This window comes from Heterodontus francisci, chromosome 5 (genome assembly GCF_036365525.1).
Source record: "Heterodontus francisci isolate sHetFra1 chromosome 5, sHetFra1.hap1, whole genome shotgun sequence".
NCBI lineage: Eukaryota > Metazoa > Chordata > Chondrichthyes > Heterodontiformes > Heterodontidae > Heterodontus > Heterodontus francisci.
The window spans coordinates 131,476,345-131,497,866 of NC_090375.1; the positions used below are offsets into that span (position 1 = coordinate 131,476,345).

A 21,522-nucleotide genomic window follows, 5' to 3' on the forward strand; every position below is an offset into this window, starting at 1 on the left:
AATTTCAAAATTTGCAGATGACACTAAACGTGGAAGTATTGTGACTATGAGGAGGATAGTGATAGACATCAAGACAACATAGATAGGCTGGTGGAATGGAACACGTGGCAGATGGAATTTAATGCAGAGAAGTTGAATTGATGCATTTTGATAGTGAAAAAGTGGAAATATACTCAGTATATTCAGCAGACACAGCAGCATTGTGGGTATTGCGTACACAGCAGCATTGTGGGTAGTGTGTACAACAGCAGCATTTTGTGTAAATGTGTACGTGACTGTGAGCACGTTGCGGTTTCTTTATCAGCACTGCCTGCCTGTGAGACAGACTGAGACTGAGAGCTGCGTTCTGGAATGCCGAGGCTGCTGAATCACTCTCCCTTGCAAGTAAAAGTAAACGGTACACTGTTAACCTCTATCAAACGGTATGGAGAGTTGTTAATTGATTTTAATTGATTCTCCTCTATCAGACGGTTTGGAAAGTCGTTAATTGATTTTAATTTGATTCCTACAAGATCTTGGCGTATTTGGCAGGAATGACCTCGAGAGTCAGGAACACTGCACGACGGGACAACAGCAACAAGTGAGTATCAACCACTCTTGTTAAGCTATGGGAATACTCAGGGGTTAGTTGGACCTCGGGGGAATCCAGGCCTGACGTCTGAGAGGTAGCAAGGTACACGTTGGCGGTGAGTGGATAGGATTCACCACGGGAGTCAGGAACACAGCAGGACAGGACAACAGCAACAAGTGAATATCAACCATTCTTGTTAAATTGTGGGAATATCCGGGTGTTAGGAGGACCTTGGGGGAATCCGAGCTTTTGTAGTGTCATGCTAAGCCCCCACCTGTCAAGAATGAGGCACATTAATTTTGTCATGAACATTGATTCTAAACTGTTACTGGAGTGAAGAAAGGACTTGTTAAATAGATCAGCCGTGGCTGAAAAAGATATTTGCATATTAACAGATGGTGCTTGGAAGGTCAAAGGACTATTCCCTGACACATACAACCCATAATGGACCTTGATCACCAGGTATTGTGTGTAACAGGAGCATTCCAGAGACTGCTAAGGTGATACAATCCAAGACGTGGTCAGACCAGTAAGTCACATGACTAACCTGCTTGGCAACCTGGGTTTTTCTGAATTGTACAAACAGTTTGAACTGAGAGTGTCTGTTTGCTCCTGGACTGAGAAGATCTCTCCCGTCTGCTCCCATCTCTTTCTCACAAGCCTCTGAATCCACTGAAGACACATGAACCCCAAGACAGAAATGTCTCCTACAGCGAACAAGGTTTAAGAAGAATACTGGGCCCCAATGAAAAGCAAGAACTACCTACAATCAAGGACTCTAGTGAGTTCGAAGAACCGTAACAACAACTCTTCAGACATTGCCTCAAACTTTTCAGTTTATTTTTCTTCTGCTCTTTTCTGTCTCTATTTACATGCGTGTATTGCGTATGCATGCTCGCATAGGCGTGCTGTGTATCCGTAGCGTCAACTGAATTAAAGTTTAATAAATTTCAATCTTTCTTCTTTAAAGCTAAGAAAGCCTGTTTGTGCTGGTTTCTTTGCCTTATAATTGGAAAGCGGTGAACAAGGATTCACCAAGGGGGAGGTAAAAACACAGTGTGCTTAAAATTAAACCCTGTTACGGTAAGACCAGGTGAAGGCTGAGAGGGACCCCTAGACACCTTTCTCACCTGGTCGTAACAGTAGTCATGACGGAATTGGTGCCCTAGTGAGGCCCGGAGGACTCACTCACCAAAATAGTCATGGAAAAGCGAAAGAAAGTCTATGACAAAATGGTTAAAGATGGGTGGGATCCGGAATCTGAACCAGCCAAGCAGAAGGGGTGGTGGCAAGGACAGGAAAAGGATAAAGGTGATAAGGCAGTTATTGTAGTAGTTAACAGGTATCTAGAGTACTCAAAACGGAGCCCAGGAAAAGGTTAAAGAACCTGACTTAAGGTGCAAGGACCTGGAATCTAAGGGCGATAATTTGAAGAACCAGCTAAGTAGACGAGGATTAGGAACAAAGGGGGATGATGGCACGGAAGGATCGGCACTACCCACTTTGTACGGACAGGCTTCCCGACCTCCTCCATCAGCACCCATGGAGGACCATGGGCATGGCCCGGCAGACATCCCTCCACTTACCTATGCACACACCCCCGGACAAGGACAAATTGCCGGTCTCATACACGCCATTTACAGCAAGTGATAAGCAATTGATTCTTAAGGACCTCTCAATTTTGAAGCCAAAACACGGCAGTGCTGATTTCTGGCGGAAGTTGGATAAAATGATTGACATCCACGGGATGCATGGTAGGGACATTCACAGGTTGGTAAGGGGAAAGTATCCTCGGGAACATTGGATTAAGATGCCAGATCAAATCCTGAATGCAGACTAGATCCCGTGTCTGGGGGATACGCCAGCAGAACAGCGAACCACATAGGACCAATTTAAGCAGGATATCCAAAATACAATGGGTCCAATTCTGTGTAATTGGGGAGTGATTACCTTGATCAGGCAACAGAAGGGAGAGTCATCTATTGAATACGGGGAGCGGTTGTGGACTGCCTACCAGGAGTATTCAGGCCAGGTTTATCTGGCCAAGACCAAACAGGTCCTGAAGACTGGCCTGGTTATTTCGCAGACTTACAAGGACTTGATTAACGGGGCGAGTCAGATAGACACACACAAGCAGCAGGAGGTGTCAGCAATAGTGGATGCTTGGCAGAAAGGAAACAGGTCGTCTGGAAATGCAACCCTGAAATGTGAGTGTTATAAGTGCAGAAAGCCAGGACACATACGTCGCGACTGCTGAGCCCTGAGGGAAGGGGACAAAAGGTAAACGTGCAGTAATTGTCATAAGGCTGGACATACTAAGGGGAACTGCTGGTCCAAAGGTGGAGGGCAAGAAGGTTCTGGGACTATTTAACTACTGTAGGGACTTTATCCCTGGCTATGCGCAGATGGCCCAACCCCTGCAGGACCTCCTAAAAGGGGGGAAAAGGAGCACAGGAAAGCCTAGAGTGGACAAGGGAACATGATAGGGCTTACGGGGCCTTGAAACGGGCCCTGGTCTCAGCCCAGGCATTGAGATTGCCCGACTCAAAGTGCCCCTTCCACATTTACTGCAGCCATGAGGGAGTTTTACTGCGCTGTGGTCACCCAGGAGCATGGGGATAAACAGCGGCCAATAGCATACTACTGTACAAGACAGAATTCAGAAGCCGCTGGCTTACCACAATGTGTAGTGGTGCTAGACTGTGCGGCATGGGCAGTCAGGACTAGCGAGCCTGTAGTGATGTTAGGGGACATAGTCCTACATACCCGACACAGAATACGGAAAGACAGAGAACAGTCTCCAACACCCGAAGGGCAGCATCCTGTTACCTAGAGACAAGTCCATTAATTGTACAGGACACAGGAGCAAACCCCGCCGAGGGTTTGGTCTCGGAATGGGAGCCCCACAAATGTGCCAAAGAGGACTTGTAGTAGAGCCCGGAGCAAAAGGGGCAGACCCACTAGAGGAGGCAGACCTGGACCTGTTTGTAGACGGATCCAGGAGGTATGTGGACGGGAGCCCAAGGACAGGGTGGGTGGTTGTAGGAGGGAGAGGAGAACTGATACTAGCAGGATGGTAAGATGGGGCTGAATCCGCCCAAGTGGCGGAATTGGTCGCTCTCACGGAGGCCCTGAGATATGAAGGAGAGTAAACGTGTACACCGACAATAGGTATGCCTTCGGAGTAGTGCACGATTATATGGGGCCTTGGGAGAGATGGAGCTTTAATGCCTCATTAGGATGGCCTATTAATCACGAGCAGATAATACAGAATCTTATTGAAGCAGCCAGGTTACCGAAGGAGGCGTCGGTTATTAAGGTAAGAGCTCATCAGAAGGTAGTTAATGAAATCCAGGAGAGGAACTGAAGAGCAGTCGAGGAGGCAAAGAAAGCCACTGACTCCAAGCTGAAGATAAGAGCTGCACGAAACAATGAAGAAGACAAATCCTAAGGTATTTTATAAGTATATTAAAGGCAAGACGATAGGCAGGGAAAGAGTAGGGCCCAATAGGGACCAAAGTGACAATCTGTGTGTGGAGCCAGAGGATATGTGAGGTTTTAAATGATCACTTTTCATCTGTGTTCACTATGGAGAAGGACGATGTAGGTGTAGAGATCAGGGAGGGGGATTGTGATATACTTGAACCTATTAGCATTGAAAGGGAAGAAGTATTAGATGCTTTAGCGGGCTTAAAAGTGGATAAATTCCGAGGCCCAGATGAGATGTATCCCAGGCTGTTATGTGAGGCAAGGGAGGAGATAGCAGGGGCTCTGACACAAATTTTCAAATCCTCTCTGGCCACAAGTGAGGTACCAGAGGATTGGAGGACAGCGAATGTGCTACCATTATTCAAGAAGGGTAGCAAGTATAAACCAGGTAATTACATGCCCATGAGTCTAACATCAGTGGTTGGGAAACCATTGGAAAAAATTTTGAGGGACAGGATTAATCTCCACTAGGAGAGGCAGGGATTAATCAGGGATAGTCAGCATGGCTTTGTCAAGGGGAGATCGTGTCTAAATAACTTGATTGACTTTTTCCAGGAGGTGACTAGATGTGTCGATGAGGGTAAAGTAGTTGATATAGTCTACACGGACTTCAGTAAGGCTTTTGATAAGGTCCCGCATGGGAGATTGGTTAAGAAGGTGAGCCCATGGGATCCAGGGCAATTTTTTGGCAAATTGGATCCAAAATTGGCTTAGTGGCAGGAGGCAGAGGGTGATGGTCGAGGGTGGTGTCTGCGAGTGGAAGCCTGTGACCAGTGGTGTACCACAGGGATCGGTGCTGGGACCCTTGCTGTTTGTAGTGTACAAAATGATTTAGACATGAATATAGGAGATATGATCAGTATGTCCGCAGATGACACGAAAATTGGTGTTGTCGTAAATAGTGAGGAGGAAAGCCTTAGATTACAAGACGATACAGATGGGCTGGTAAAATGGGCGGAGCAGTGGCAAATGGAATTTAATCCTGAGAATTGTGAGGTGATACATTTTGGGAGGACTAACAAGGCAAGGGAATACACAATGGATGCTAGGACCCTAGGATGTACAGAGGGTCAAAGGGATCTTGGTGTACTTGTCCACAGATCACTGAAGGCAGCAGCACAGGTAGATAAGGTGGTTAGGAAGGCATTTGGGATACTTGCCTTTATTAGCCGAGGCACAGAATATAAGAGCAGGGAGGTTGTGATGGAGCTGTATAAAATGCTAGTTAGGCCACAGCTGGAGTACTGTGTACAGTTCTGGGCACCACACTATAGGAAGGATGTGATTGCATTGGAGAGGGTGCAGAGGAGATTCACCAGGATGTTGCCTGGGCTGGAGCATTTCAGCTATGAAGAGAGACTGGATAGTCTAGGGTTGTTTTCCTTACAGCAGAGAAGGATGAGGGGGGACATGATTGAGCTATACAAAATTATGAGGGGCATTGATAGATTAACTAGGAAGAAACTTTTTCTCTTGGCGGAGGGGGGTCACTAACCAAGGGGCATAGACTTAAGGTAAGGGGTAGGAGGTTTAGAGGGGATTTGAGGAAAGATTTTTTCACCCAGAGGGTGGTTGGAATCTGGAATGCACTGCCTGAAGAGGTGGTAGAGGCAGGAACCCTCACAACATTTAAGAAGTGTTTGGATGAGCACTTGAAAAGCCATAGCATACAAGGCTACGGGCCAAGTGTTGGAAAATGGGATTAGAATCGTTAGGTGCTTGATGGCCGGCATAGACACGATGGGCCGAAGGGCCTGTTTCTGTGCTGTATAATTCTATGACTCCATGACAATGACATCAGCATACCGCGCCAGAGACGGAGAAAGCAATGTGGGAGAGCAAGGGGGCGGCGGCTGGGCCAGACGGTATCTGGTGGTATAATGAAAGGGTGCTGGTGCCAAAATGCTTCCACAGAATGCTACCTAACCTACACCGCAGGCCCAGTCACGCAGGAAGGGAATCTATGATGCACTCCCTTGCCTGGGATTGGTGGTGGCCAGGAATGGGGCGAGACATAGCAAAATATTACCAGCAGTGTGTGATGTGCACTCAGTACAACCCTGAGAAGCCACTCAAGGTCAGGCTGTCACACCAGGCTAGGGTGAGGGATCCCTGGGAGAATGTACAGATAGATTTTATGGGACCCCTACCACCGAGTAGGGGGGAAAACATATTATCTGGTACTCATAGACCAATTCACATGGTGGGTGGAGGCCTTCCCAACCCGGGACGGCACTGCCATGGCACAACTAATGGCCAAGGAGGTCATCCCCAGGTGGGAAGTCCCAGTGCAACTGGACTGTGACCAGGGGAGCCACTTCATGGGAAGGATCATTAAGGAAACCTGTAAACTGTTAGGTCTCAAGCAGAGATTCCACATACCCTACCCCCCCAGAGCTCGGGAATGTTGGAGCGTATGAACGGGACCCTAAAGACAGCCCTAGAAAAAGCCATCAAGAAGACCGGGCAGGCATGGGTAGACCTGCTGCCAATGGTCCTGATGAAGTTGCGGGAGACCCCCAATTGGACTACACGACTTATACCCTATGAGTTAATGACCGGGAGAGCTATGCGGCTCCCTGAGACCATCATTATGGAGGGACAGGACTTGGGACCGTTGAGGGATAGGGTGCAGAGATATGTGAGGGAATTCTGTAAACAACTGAAAGATCTTAGGCAGGAGGCTAGAGATCTTTGCAGCAGGCAAAGGATGAAGAGCTAGAGCTGGAGGTGTGAGACATGCCTGGGGTAGGGGACATGGTAATGGTTAAGGAACTACCGCAGAAGCCGGGGTTCGCCCCACCTTAGACGGGGCCATACCCAATAATTATGACCAGTGACACCTGTGCATGCATGGAAATGAAAGGCAAAGGCCAATGGAAACAATTGGACTCAATTAAAACGTGCTAATACCGGGGGCACGCAAAGCGCCCTGTAATCTTTTGTTTTTCCAGGATGTGGGCCCCCAACATTTCTCCTGGTAATCGCTGCGGCTGCCAACACGTCAACAGGGGATGAAAAACCACATAACGTTCCGGGTTGTAGCGGAGATTGGTTCGGAGGAGGACATCTGGATGACGTCGTCCAACCGGTAGAGACCCATGGCAATTACCAGGGGTTGTGGGTGGCCAGCAGGAGAAAATTCACAATCGTCGATGTCACTGTGGGACAATGGGTATGTATCGAATGCCTAAAGGGGTCCAAGTTCTGCGAGGCCATCATGGAGGGGCTCTCGGTATGACCGTGTAACAATGATGACTGTGTCGACGTGTTACAAACCCAATACCTGCAAAACCTTCATGTTCAACTGTCAGGGCGAGGACAAGGTGGGGGAGAACCGAATACAGACTGTGTGACCCTCCCACATTGGTGCAAGTGGCCCAAGATACGGGCGTTATACCGGAGAATGTTAGATAGTGTGGGATATAGCAGACATATGGGGCATGTAATCACACCAAGAGGGGATGGACCCTTTCAGCTGGCACAAATGAAGCCTGGTAAATGATGTCACCACAGGGTGGGCAGCAGGCACATCAACCATCAACTCGCTAGACACTGCAGGATTAAGCATTGAGACCCAGACCCTCAAGGAAAACTTGAGGCAGCTGAGTCTTAGGGCCAATGATGCGGGCCAGAGAGGGATCGCACTGGGAAGGCAGACCATAGAGGAAACATTGGAGGGGGTAACCATTATCGAGGGCCATGCCCATACCATTAACTCCCTGATAGACTGTATAGAGGAGCAAGGGAGAGAGGAACAAAAGACCGCCGCATGCCATGCATACGGAGCATGGATAGTGGGACAGCTCAGGCACAACCTCAGGCAGATACAGGAACAACAAATCCCAGACTGGGTTAATAGCAACCAGCTAAGGGAAATGGCACAGCGTCTGGGCAATATGAACGGTTGCAGGCTCAAGGGTCTAACCAGAGTGTACCCTCCATCTCTTAACTTCTCTCTCCACCTTAAAACCATTTTTTTCAAACCAAGATCACCTCTCCTAACTCTGCCACCATGGCTTAACCTTTTTTTTTATTCTTCCCTTGGTAAAACATCTTAGATCATTTTTCTACATTAAAGGTTTGGTGTAATTAGAAGTTGCTGTTCTAACTTCTGCTTGCTGATTCACAACAAACCTAGCTCCACATTTATCTCTATTTTAATACTTCTACACGTTAGTGTGTATTTGCTGAATTTAACATTCCAAGATTGTGTGCTTTGTTTATTGGCAAGTAAAGAGATATTCAAAATCTGGATTGTATATTATGACTCTAGCAATACCTTTGTTCAGATGACTATAAACTATATATCAGTAATTAAATTAAAGAATTGCAAATCTGTATTAAAAGAAATTTAGGGAAGTTTAGCTGCACTGTCAGCTCATTCGGCTGCGCCTTGAACATGAACATATTTGCATTACTTGGGAACCTGGTAACTGCTTTCGCACAAGCCAATTTTAATGTGTGTCACACCTTCCGGTTGTGAAGGGAACCATCCAATGACATGGAACATGCGACTGAAAACTTTGATACAACAATGTAGCTTCCAACAATAGCCGCTTGTATACTGCATGTGTATTGTCTTTTACTTATTTTGGGAAGCAGGGTAATGGCTGAACTTTTCAAACATCTAGCACATCACCAGTATGTTGGTTTGCCGGAAATAGAGGCCCATAATAGGCAGGAGTTAGATTGCAAAGTGAGGAGTCATGAAGCCCTTGTCTCTTCATCCAATTCTCCCTGTTCAGACTGGCACTCCTCCCTTCCTCTCAATTCAACGTGGCATTCTTATTCCCTCCCAACTCAGCTCAAATTGGCACTCCCCTCCACCAAGACAATATTGGCACTGGGCTTCCTCCTCCAACCCAACACACTACTCTCAGCTTTTTCACTTCCTTCCAAAAGCAGCACTAACAGTTTCCACTGCCTTCCCTTTTCACTTCATTGTTATCCAATTCCCTCCCTTTCATGTCCCTCATCTCTTTCTCCTTCAATGCCATCCCCTCCACATTCACCACCCCGCCCCCCCACCCCACCTTTCCCTCAGTGCTACTCTTATCGGCACATAATCTTTCCCTCTACATCGGCCCCCTTTACAAGGGAGCTGATTAAATCTGCAGATTGGCTGAATTTTCCGAGACTCTTACCCAGCAACCAAAAACAGGTCAGAAGGGTGTTGATAAGTCTGAGCTACAATACGCGAGTTAACAAATCAACGTGATCTGATACAATTTATAATACTGCCTTGTATTCATGTAAACAAAGGTTTTGACAGATTTTCATATGTGCACCTTTAAGACTGTCCAGTGCAATGTCAGTCAATATATAGCAGAGAAGGAAAATAGCAATGACTGACTGAACAGGTCATTAAATATCATTATAAAAAGATTCACATGAAACAGTGACTGCATATTGAGATTTTTATTACATAATACATATTTACAAACACGCAATGGTCATACTTGTGATTAACCAGTGCATTTAACTGTTTTGTTGCTCCATGGCACTGGATTAGTTAGGCTCTTCAAAGATAAAGACTCATACATCTTTTAAAATAGCTAACATGTGCCAGGCAACATTAGTAATTAGGTCTGGAGTATACAAGCTTAGACAATGGCAACTGCAAAAAAATTTACCGAACTCCAGAAATCACAGTGACCAAATTAACTAATTAACTTTATTAGGCAAAAAGTGCCTAATTAGGAGACCTAAATATTTAAGTCTGTCATGAAGAACACCTGACTTGCCAGTTTTCCAGCTGTAGTCAACCTTCTATTACCTAGAATCGTGTTCTCATCTACTGTATGAAGAGATTCATCTGTGTCATTAGCCTGATTAATTCTTCCAGGAATGAAAAATGCACAATCCTTTAAATACACCAAAAAAAAAAACACTGGCCTGCACAGAACTGCAAAACCAGACAGGATGAGCCCTAAAATCCCACTGGAATGTACAGTTAGTCTGACGCAGACACTGACAGCACAGCGGTTTAATTATCTCCACAGTATATGAAAACTGACAACTGTAAAACAAAGCATCACATCAAACAGTTAAAGCCTGTAATATGTACAGTCTGTTACTAACTAGTACAGAAATTTTCCCCTATCATTTAACAGTCAACATGAATATCACTTAGAAATTTGTGAGTTTCTATCTTCATAGTAAGTGAAAAACAGGAGTTGCTATCTTCAGTATCAGAATGCTAATGATAAGGTGAAACCTTTATCAATGGTCTTTTGTACAAGGTTCTTCTTTTCTAATACTTTCAATACTTTATTACACTGTGTCTCTTTGGGCCTCCTTAGTAAGTGAAAACAGGAGTTGCTATCTTCAGTATCAGAATGCTAATGATAAGGTGAAACCTTTATCAATGGTCTTTTGTACAAGGTTCTTCTTTTCTAATACTTTCAATACTTTATTACACTGTGTATAGGTAATAAAATTGACAATTAATATTTCAACTGCACATTTATTCTTCCAGTGGTGGGTTTCTCAGATAAATGAAAACAGCTAATGATGGCAGACCTCTTTTGGCCTTAACTAAGGGCACCAGAGATGAGTGCCTGATATTCAAAAAATCCATCAAAAGGTCTGCAGTTCAAAAAGACTTCAGTTAGGTCCTATTTCCTATCAGTTAAGTTACTTTCAGGAAAAAAAAAGGGTGGGAAATAGAAAATACTGGGAGCCCATGGAAGAAAGAAACAGCAAATACAGAAGAATCCTACTGAACTGTCATATGTTCCTGCCACAGTGGATTTTGGAAACCTTGATTTCCAGTAAACCTTGATGGTACAACATAATCAAGATAGATGGTTGCTTTTAAGGCCACCTAACAACAGATTGGAGCCATGAAGACTTTGTGTTAACAATCCAAAGAATTAACTTGGAAGCTAGGATGAATCATTTCACTGATATTGAGAATAACCAATGAGTAACAACCAAATATTAACTTTATTCAAGAAGTGTGCCAAAGCAGGAGAAAAGTGATCAATCCTCACCTGGATAGTGATCAAAACTAAGGGCTGTGGCCAATTTTCCCTTTCCTTTACTCAGAAATACAGAAACCAATGACACTTTCATCACTCCCTGGCTCAGTTAGTACAGACCAGTGATTGACCTTGGGAGTCTTCCTGGTCTGTGTGGCTCAGCTCAACATTTAACCATGTAACCATCCAGACTTTTTAATATGGCACCCTTGATTAGTCTCATCAGGATGGATTGATATCCTTCGGTTTTCCTGCCTACTGTCTGGTGAGGTACCTTCTCCTGTGGCTGTTTTCTCAAACTGTCGAGGCAATTCGGAGAGAAGGCCCCACCTGCTGCTACGTCCTTAGAAATGCTGCAAATATCAGTTCTGTTATTTCACAAAAACTTGGGCCAGTTAACCCATTGTATTGGGCTTTATATATAAAATTAGTTTGCTTGTTAAAAGCTGTTTGGTGTGATAGTATGAAGTTGAACAGGCAGTGATGAAGAGATTTGTAGAAGCAAAATTAAAAATAGTTATGGCTGCAGAAATGTAGTGTACTGTATTTATGTCAATGTTATTCAAATAGTATCGGCTACTAACTAAATAAGGGCCAATGTCTGAAATTTGCTGCAATTAACTACTTTGCGTCGGTATTTACAGTAGAGGAAGAGGTCTGCATACCAGAAATCCCAAGGAAACTAATACAGAATCATTGACAGGGTCTCACCAAAATTAACATAAGCAAAATAACAGTAATGAAGAAAATAATGGCACTAGAGTGACAAATCCCCAGGACTAAATGGTTTCCATCCCAGGGTTTTAAAGAAAGTCGATGAGGACATTGCAAATGCGCTAACTATAATCTTCCAAAGTTCTCTTGATTTGGGAAACCATTCTTTTAAATTGGAAAATTGTGCATGTGACTGCTATTTAAGGAAGGTCAGAGAGGAAAATCAACAAATTATAGACCAGTTAGCCTAACATCTGTTGTCAGGGAATAACCAGAGTCTATAATTAAGGACAGGGTGACTGAACACCTTGAAAATTTTCAGCTGATCAGAGTCAGAATAGATTTGTAAAGGGTAGATCATGCCTGACGAACCTGATTAGGTGCTGGATGTTATTTATATGGACTTCCAGAAGGTATTCAGTAAAGTCCCTCATAAGAGATTATTAGCTAAAGTTAAAGCCCATGAGATTGAAGGCAGATTATTGACCTGGTTGGAAAATTGGCTGAGCAGCAGGAGACAGCCTAGGGATTAAAAATAGAAAATGCTGGATATAATCATCAGGCCTTAAAACACTAACTCTGTCTCTCTCTCTACAGATATTGTCAGACCTGCTGAGTATTTCCAGCATTTTCTGCTTTTATTTCAGATTTCCAGCATCTGCAGTATTTTGCTCTTGACAGACGAGGGATAAAAGGCAGGTTCTCTAATTGGGAAGATGTGACGAGTGATGTTCCACAAGGATCTGTGGTTGGGGCCTCAACTATTCATGGTGAAAAGCTAGAAACAGTTCAGGTCCAGGTACATAGGTCATTAAATTGTCACGAATGGGTACAGAAATTAATCAACAAGGCTAATCGAATGCTGGCCTTTATAGCTAGAAGGCTAGACTATAAGAGGGTCAAAGTCATCTTCAGCTAGACAAAACCATGGTTAGACGACACCTGGAGTACTGTGAGCAGTTCTGGGAACCACACCTTAGGAAGGATATACTGGCCTTGGAGGGAGTGCAGCGTAGATTTACCAGAATGGTATCTGGGCTCCAAGAGTTAAATTACTAGGAGAGATTACACAAACTAGGGTTGTAGTCACCAGAATTTAGAAAGTTAAGGGGTGATTTGTTCTAAGTTTTCAAGATAGGGTAAACAAAATTTCTGCTGGTTGGGAAGCCTAGGGCTAAGCAGCATAGTCTAAAAATTACAGCCTGACCTATTAGGGTGAAATTAAGAACACTTCCACACAAAGGGCAGTAGGAGTTTGGAACTGTCTTCTGAAAATGACAACTGATGCTAGATCAATTGTAAATTTTAAATCTGAGATGGCTAATTTTTGGTTTTCAAAGGTGTTAAAGGATATAGGGTTTAGGCAAGTGTGTGAAGTTAGGTTGTAGATCAGGCATGGTAGCACAGGTTTGAGGGGCTAAATGGTTTACTCTTCTTCCTATGTTCCTACAGGGATTCTAACTTTTGTTGAATATTTGTTGAGGGAGTTACCTGCTCTTTGTGAGTCTGGAATTGAGACACCTTCAAGAGTTTGGGATGTTCATATCTATCCCTATTTTTAATATGCTCAGTGATTTTGTTTTATTGAGGAAGGTAAATTACCACACTATTTTCTGGTTTATAAATTTTTGTTAAAGAAAGCAATATTCTGAACTGGTGAATTACCTGCTCAACACGTGCTGCCAAACAAACTAAAGCTGCAGATTTCTCTATTGCGAGAAAAAGAATGTAGCCACAGACCTCAGGTTAACCACACCACTGATTGTTCAATATAGACACAATGCTTTATATAACACTGCTCGACCATTCTTTTTTCCAAAAATGACATAATTTCAGTTCGAGAGTACTACTTAAAACCCGATAAAGTTTGCACCTTAAGCAGATACCGTGGTTACAGATATGTTTGGCAATTAGGCAGATTTGTACAGAGGAATGCTTTACTCATCATTTGTACAATCAGACTGCAGTGTCACAGACAACATTACAAGATGCATAGCTTACAGTTTTTTTTACATTTACTTAACCATTTTAAAAAGAGATTATTGCACATGCAACAACTGCACATTCTTGTAACACCTTTGGTCTTGCCATCGGCCATTAGGATGCTTTAATTAGCAAACAGTTCATGAATTAAGAGACCTAATTTAAAAAAAGGATGTAAATAAGGAACTCAGTCTGAACTATTTCACAAAGGATAATCAACATACGAAATAAGTCACCAAATAAGTCCACTAAAGCAAATGATCTACGTGGGTGAGAGGAATTGCATCAGAAGGCAAAAGGGTGAATTGAGGTTAATCAAAATGGCGGCAGCCTTTTGCAGTTTAATGTGAAGACGCTTAAAAATTTCAAATTGTTGATAGATCTATTCACTGCAAAATATGATGTGCAGTTGTAGTGCATTCAAACCTCTTAAAATAACAGGCAATGAAACTGCGCCTGTTCTCCTGAGATAAGTCTTACTACTCCAAACATAAGAACATTGGTTATGGCTTGAAAAAGTTTCTGCCCAACATTCTCTACCATTTAACAAACCTGTGAAAACAGCAATCCTGAGGTTTTTTTCATTCTCTTTTCTGGCAAGTAATGTTAGTCTGCATATTGGCAAAGACAATGTCCTTTGGTACAAAACAAAACACAATAACTTGGAAAACACCTGTACAAAAGTTTATGAATAACATTTGACATAGTTCAATTTTTGTTTAAAAACTATTTTGCCTGTGCTGCCTGTGGTAACTGCAGTTTGTGTTTATCAGCACCAGGGAAACACCAGATGACATTTGTAGATAGTTATTTCTTCAGAGATCATGCATTGTAGTCACTTCTCTGCCAGACTATTAGAGGTCTTGTCTAACAGATGCAAAATAATTCCACAGTGAGTCAAGTTGGCAAATCTCACTCCAGATACATATTGAAATAAATTTGTTGTTTTTCAGGATAAAAACATCCTTTCATAGTGTAAAGGCAAGAAGATTTTGAATTTCTAATACAAATTGGATTTACTTCAGTTACTTTGGAGTAATTTTAAAACACAGATAAAGCCAAACACTAATCCCTGATGTATAGTATATAGAAATCTTTCAGTAAACTTTAGCATTCCAGTTCAACATTTTAAAAGTATATTTAATTTAACTTGGATATGGTAGATTTTAGACAGTCCCTTATTTTAATGCTTGGACTGTTCTACTGTGTAAAATTGTACTGATGTAAGTTTTTTTTTCTACTGTATGACGGAAAAGAATGATGAACAGAAAATGGGAAGAGGTCAAAAATAGAAACAGAAAATAGGAAGAGGTCAGTGGCATTGAGAGTAAACTCTGTACAAGGCAACATAGCAATGCTACAATAGATACTAGCATACTTGGTGGCATAGCAGAAGCAGAAATCTGGTGATGTACTCAGAGGAACAATAATGGTGTAACATGGGAATAGCAGCAAGTTGTTTGAACTGGGTAGGAAGAGCATAGAACAGGACTAGCAAAATGTCAGCATCGACCAGTGAAAATGTAGTATGGACTATTAGGGTGATTAGAGTGGGTAGTGAGGATGTAGTGTCAGAATGACAAGTTGACTGGACTGAATAATGACATCATTTGGGGGAAAGCAGGAGATGTTCATGGGAGAACACAGAAAAGTGAGCAGTACTGTTGTAATAACACTGTTAAGAAATGATTTGTATTTGAAGTGTTAGATCCAGCTTTTCTTTAAAGATGATTAGATCCTTTAATTAAATAAGCAAATTATTTTCATCATATGCAGTATAAACAAAGCGCATTGTGTGACAATGTATTGCAGAATAATATAAATTTGATTTCAGGGGATCAAGAATAAAGACATTTTTCTTTGCTAATGAGGCAGCCATTTGTAGCATCTGAAAAGTGGTTAAGAATAACACAACTGCTTGGATTTCACTGGAATATTTCTATAATGTGAGGCTTTTGATGTCTCTCAGTCTATTTTTGGAAGTAGTACTATAAACATCAAAGAACCAAAGTAAAATTACCTGTTTCTAACTCATAATGTTTAATGTTTCCTTTTCCTTAACACAGTGGTTTATGACAAGATGTCAATTGGAGATGAACAGATTGGGTTTTGGGAGAAAGAAGCAAATGTTAAATCTCTGCACTGTTAACCTGTAAGTCTATGCAAGTGATGTGACCTGACGATTCTATGGAAAACTCTAAAGTTTTCAATTCCTCCATGGCTACGTGGTTTCTCTGAAAATTAGAAGAGGTTTCATGATCTTCAGTAAAGTAGTAATGTGTTTCATAAAACTGCCCTTGGAACATAACAAAAGTGAAAAAAAATTAGAAACAATCAAACAATCAACACAAGGCTAGTTCATATTGGGCATCTGAAGACATAGTTACAACTAACCCTTAGTCAGATTTACTATTGCTGAATTACTAGTGTTGTCCAGATAGTTTGAACTATCTTGCAGTTGGGATACTACAAATTTAAGTCTCAATATTTTGGCTATAAAAACCACCAACAACTCAAATATGTACTCAAAGGGTGGTTCGAATGTGAAGTTTACTTCCATGAGGAGTAGCTGAGGTGAATAGCATAGATGCACTTAAGGGGAACTAGATATATACATGAGGGAGAAATCAATAGAAGTTTGCTGACAGGGTGAGATGAAGTAAGTTGGGAGGAGGTTCATGTTGAGCCTAAACACCAGCATAGACCTGCTGGGCCGAATGGCCTATTTCCATTCTGTAAATACTATGTACTACTATGTAAAACTTTTTTTTTGGTTAGGAGACATCTGCTAGACAAGAGAAATAAAAGCATGGCTTTGGTTGATTTTAACACCCTGGAGAATGTAGCACCTTGTACTTTAGATGGTTTCTAACTCACAGCACAATAGCACAATGTGACTAAACATGATAAAATGCAGCAGCACCACTGGCTCAACAGAGAATAAGAGCATTCCTGTAATTTAGGAAAAAAACGCCCCTGGGGCAACCACAAGGGAAAACACGAGGCATGTTCACAATACATTCACAATAGGCATTTTATATACACAAATATATAGATATATATCTATAAGGAAAAAGTAGGGATGTGCAAACATCCTGACATTTGCTTTTTTCCAAAAAATATTCACCAAACTTCAGAATGTTTACTGAACTTAGGTGCTACTTACTTTCTTATGTCCTTAAGTGCATCTTTCAGAAATATTGTCACATTTGGTTTAGCAGTGCAAACAAGTCTGCCAGAATTGTCACTGGTGGCTATGACATGCATATTCAGGAACTAATGATTCCATCACGTAATTACAAACAATGCCACAATGCACAATCAACAATTTAAGGGGCCTTAGTCCCCAAATCCATCTTTTGTAATATATAACTTTTATTTTCTTTACAAAACATATTTCTTGAACAAATTGTACTTTTTTATTATTCCAAAGCTTTTTTTTTTAAAAAAAGGACATTGCTTTTGACAGAAAAATAGTGGTTAAATAATGGTGTGTGGTCCAAAACCACTTCACATTTTTATTTGTTTTCCGCTGAATACTGCTGCTGAGCATCACTGCATGTAGCCCAAACTGCTTTAAAAAAATAAACTTGGCCATCACCATTGTATCTTCTTAATGAAAAATGGTTTTATAACTGAAAACAAAAATGTATGTTCCAACTATTTCTATGACTGCACTGAAATTTTAAATATTTTTTCTTTCATGATCATACAAATGAAATGAAAAAATTTGGAAGATGAAAAGAACCTTTAAAAATATTCCGGCCTAGGGAATGAACTACTTGGAAAAAGAACCCCTGTATACATCAAGCTACATTATCACCTCTCAACAATAAGAATAAATCAAATGCTAAGTAACCAAACCGAGAATTTTCTTGAAACTGCTTTGTAAATGGGGTTTCTGCCACACTTATGATGAAGTTAGGGCAATGGAGCCAGAGCAGCTCGAAGAAAATTCCCGCCCAGTGCCTTCTAACTCGCTACACTAGAATCTTTATCTCTGAGATGGTTTCATTTTGTGTCAGCAATCCGTCAATATAGAATTGTATGCCTCTCTCATTAGAATTTCCAAAATTTCAGATCTTAGTCACTTTCTGAACCAAAAATACCCTATTGTATCTATTCCCTTTACAATTTTAAATGCCTGTACCAGGTCAAACAAGTACCTTTAGTACTTAGAAGCAATACTGTAAAGCTGAACAGAATATATTGAACTTGAATTTGAAGACATTGTGTAAAGAATAAAGAATGGAGTTTGTTAAAAACTGGAACAGGTTTTGGAGAAATAGATGAATTAGTTTTAAACAGACAGGTTTAGGGATAGAAAACTGGGCCAGATGTGATTAATATACTTGTGAAATATTTAAAATGGAGAGCAGGGAAAGTGAAAACTGGAGAGTAAGAAACATATAAGGAGAGAAAAAATATTTATGAAGGAAATAAAGCATTTGAGAACAGGTGTAAAAATAAGTAAATTAATTAGTGATAGCTTAGAAAAACTAAAATAATAAATTAAGACTTTTTACAAGACGTTTCAGTGCCATGTATGGAATGGAAAAGTGAATAACAAGAAATCAAAATAAAATCAATAGCTGAGAAATTTCATATGATAATGGATCTAAAATGTTTAGAAGGACTAGAATGATTGAGAGCACTATCTTGGGTAGAAAGAACAAATTTGTTTTTAGGTTAGTCCTATCACATTGTTAGGATATCCCATGTGCTTCATGGTCAGTAAGTTATGAAGTGTGGTCACAATAGTTTTTTAGGCTAGTAAAAGATTTGTTGAAAAAGTTGACTGAAAGAACAGTGGCCGGAATTTTACACCATGCCAGTGATGCGGATGGTGGTGGCGGGGGGGGGGGGGGGTGCGAGAAACAGGCCACCCGCCCCAGGCCAATCAAGGCCTTTAAGTGGCTACTTAATGGCCACTTCAGGGCTTTTGCCCGCCTCCATAGGGGTTTACCTGTGGCAAGCGGGTGTCCGGGAGATGGGAGAGGCCGCCCACTGAAAGCTGGCAGCCTCAGTGCCCCGGGGGTGGGCCGTGACTAACAGGCACAGGATGCCCGGTTGAGGGCCGTCCACGCTTCCCCAACCACCCCCAAGACCCAAGACGCCCCCCCCCCCCCCCCACAGGTCCATTCTTGCCTCGCTGGGGTGCTACCCATTACCGGCGACCCATAAAATGCAGGACGGATCCCCGGGCTGGGCAGAAGCGGGTTTGACACCGACTTTTACATTGGTGGCCAGCTCCCATCCGCTTGATGTAAAATCCAGCCCTGTGTGTCAACTTGGGTAGTATTCTGTGACACAAAAGGGAGAAACTTGATTAGGAATTGTATTGGGTGGCCAACACACGGCACTACTCATGCCTCTGTATTCCTGATTTCAATCACATCAAATTGAGAGGGGTGTATAGAGGGCAGCAGATCTATTACTGCCAGTTATCTAACACAGTCGAAAGTGAAATGACCCCCAATGAATGTTACCAAAGTGCAGCAATTAAACAGACCACAGACAAGTTCTGGATTCAGCAAGGGGTACAGAGCAATGGATTGTTGGCAAGGCCAATTGAATGAAGGTCCTGAAAGTGGGCCTCAATGATAGAGATAAGCTAAATAATCTTTTCAGATTTCAAATTTCTTCTGCAAGTTCCTCTGCAAACATTTTTCTTCTAAAGAGAAGAATCTGGCCTCCACCATCATCCTGTATGCAGCATACAATGATCTCAGTTTGTGAATCATCATTGTTGCTCTTCTTTTAACCTTTTCTGGAGGTACATGGATTAGAGAATTTAAATGCAATCTAACTCATAAAAGGTTAATACAATCTTCCTTAACAGTTTCAACTTTATATTCAAATTTTAATTTGCCACAATAAGTATTGTTTTATACGGCAGTGATGGTTTCAATGGTTGGCCATTTATGACTCCTAAATATCTTCCCACTATTTTCTATAAAGCTTTGATTTTAAAGCATTGCTACATTTAATAGTTTAGGAGCAATGCACATTACATTAGGTTTATCATTGTTGAATGCTATTATAAAGCCATTTACCCGATTTCCAAGTCTTTCAAAATTGTCTGAATAGCTGCTTCTGTAGTAGGATTTGCCTTTTCGTATAATCCTAGTAGAATGCTCAATTTGTGAAATTCTGCTCAGGATGTTATCCCAGTTTATGAAGAAACCAGTTGAACTGTCTGCAATTTCTTGCAATGGCAGCTTTATTCGGTTGGACATAATGAAAAGTGGATTATACTAATTCCAGTTTATGCACAGTCAGAGCCTGCTTTCAGTTGTTCTTTAAGAGGTTAACATTATACCATTTGGTTTGAGTGCAAGCTGTGAACACTTTAACACAACTACGATACTAATAGTGGACGGCATCGCTTCTCTTACTGGTCTTATTATCCCAGGGAGATGATGACTCTTTAGGGGTAACTTTCACCTTCACTGTCTGGGTGGTAATCAAATAGAGCAGATGGCCCATCCACTGTAGAATTCACCCGATTTTCAACCTATTGATTTCTGGCATGTTCTATAATGGGTGCGTAATCCACTCTGTCAATTTACTGCCTAGGTGATGACGCTAAACATTTACCCCTTTGACTCACCCCACATTAAGTGCACTGCCTGTCAGCTTAGCAGCACAGGATTTCTAGCATCAGGTCACCGAGGATGTGTTTTTGATTAACAGTCCTTTTCAGTAATGGAGACAATTTACAAGTTAGCAGGGAACTGCAGCCAAAATGACAAAATTTTTAAAAAGCTGCTACCCTTAGCATACCCCAGTGTTAATGTTAAGCAAAACTGGCATCAATTCAATTGCACTGTCCTTGTTCATTGATCCAGTTCAATGCACATCCCTAAAGAGTCCACTCATTTTTAATACAAAGCTATGTAGCTGTTCATTACTTTTCTTTTTTAAGAAATAAAGGTGCCTGTTGAGCCTGGCTGGTGTTCCATGGTGTCTTCTTAATGTTGCAATATAATCAATTTTTCTTTTGTGGAAGTTTATCACAGCTCTGGAAAGAATCAATTTCACTTTCCTTTCATGTGACCTGACCTTCCACCTCTCTCAACCTCCAAGAAAATAAGACACATATTGTTATTTTATCTTCAACAGTACACAGTATTCCACTAGTAATTTTGCTGTAGTTAAATGTAAATGATTAATAAAAATAGCTTATACTGCTCGGAAGAACATTGAAGTCACACCAAAAAGATAAACCATGAGTGTTTCACGATAGAGTTCATTTTGTCGGCACTTTGTTCACAGCCATCAGGTTTCCTGAGAAACCTCTGTGGCTAAGATATAAAATCATAACACAATATACTTCATTTCTCTGTCAATGATGCTTCAAACCAATGCAGAAACATTTGGTTCAGAATTTCTTCTACTTCAGTTGTTCACAGAAAGAGATTTCCATGTACTACATCTTTCATCACTGACATCTGAATAACCTGCTTGCTGCTCAGTTCCACACAGGCTTCTTTTAAGTGCATCTTGTTGGATATGAGTGTTGTTGCTAGTTACAAATATATTTATAAAAAGTTAAGTGCTTCAAAACCATACATAATAGCTGCCCAAAGAATCTTCTTAAAGGCCCTTCACAACTCGCCTCTAATCAATAAACCTCTGGCAAGCTTTCTTCCAGCGGCAGGCAGTACACCACATATCTCGGTTTTCCATACCATACACTTTCCGGCATTTCTTTCCTTCCCCACGAGTTTTTCTGGGAGTGAAAAAAACAAACCAAAATTGGACATTTTGATGCTC

At 41.7% G+C, this 21,522-nt stretch overlaps 1 protein-coding gene across 2 annotated transcripts in view; it reads right to left on the minus strand.

Moving 5' to 3' along the window:
* Positions 1-9,472: 9,472 nt before the first annotated feature.
* Positions 9,473-21,522, minus strand: part of znf704 (zinc finger protein 704) — a 253,873-nt gene continuing 241,823 nt past the window's right edge. For both annotated transcript variants that reach the window (XM_068032099.1, XM_068032098.1), the window contains one exon: positions 9,473-21,478. In XM_068032099.1, coding sequence (XP_067888200.1) covers positions 21,367-21,478 — 112 coding nt within the window. In that variant the 3' untranslated portion in view covers positions 9,473-21,366. The remainder of the gene's footprint in view (positions 21,479-21,522) is intronic.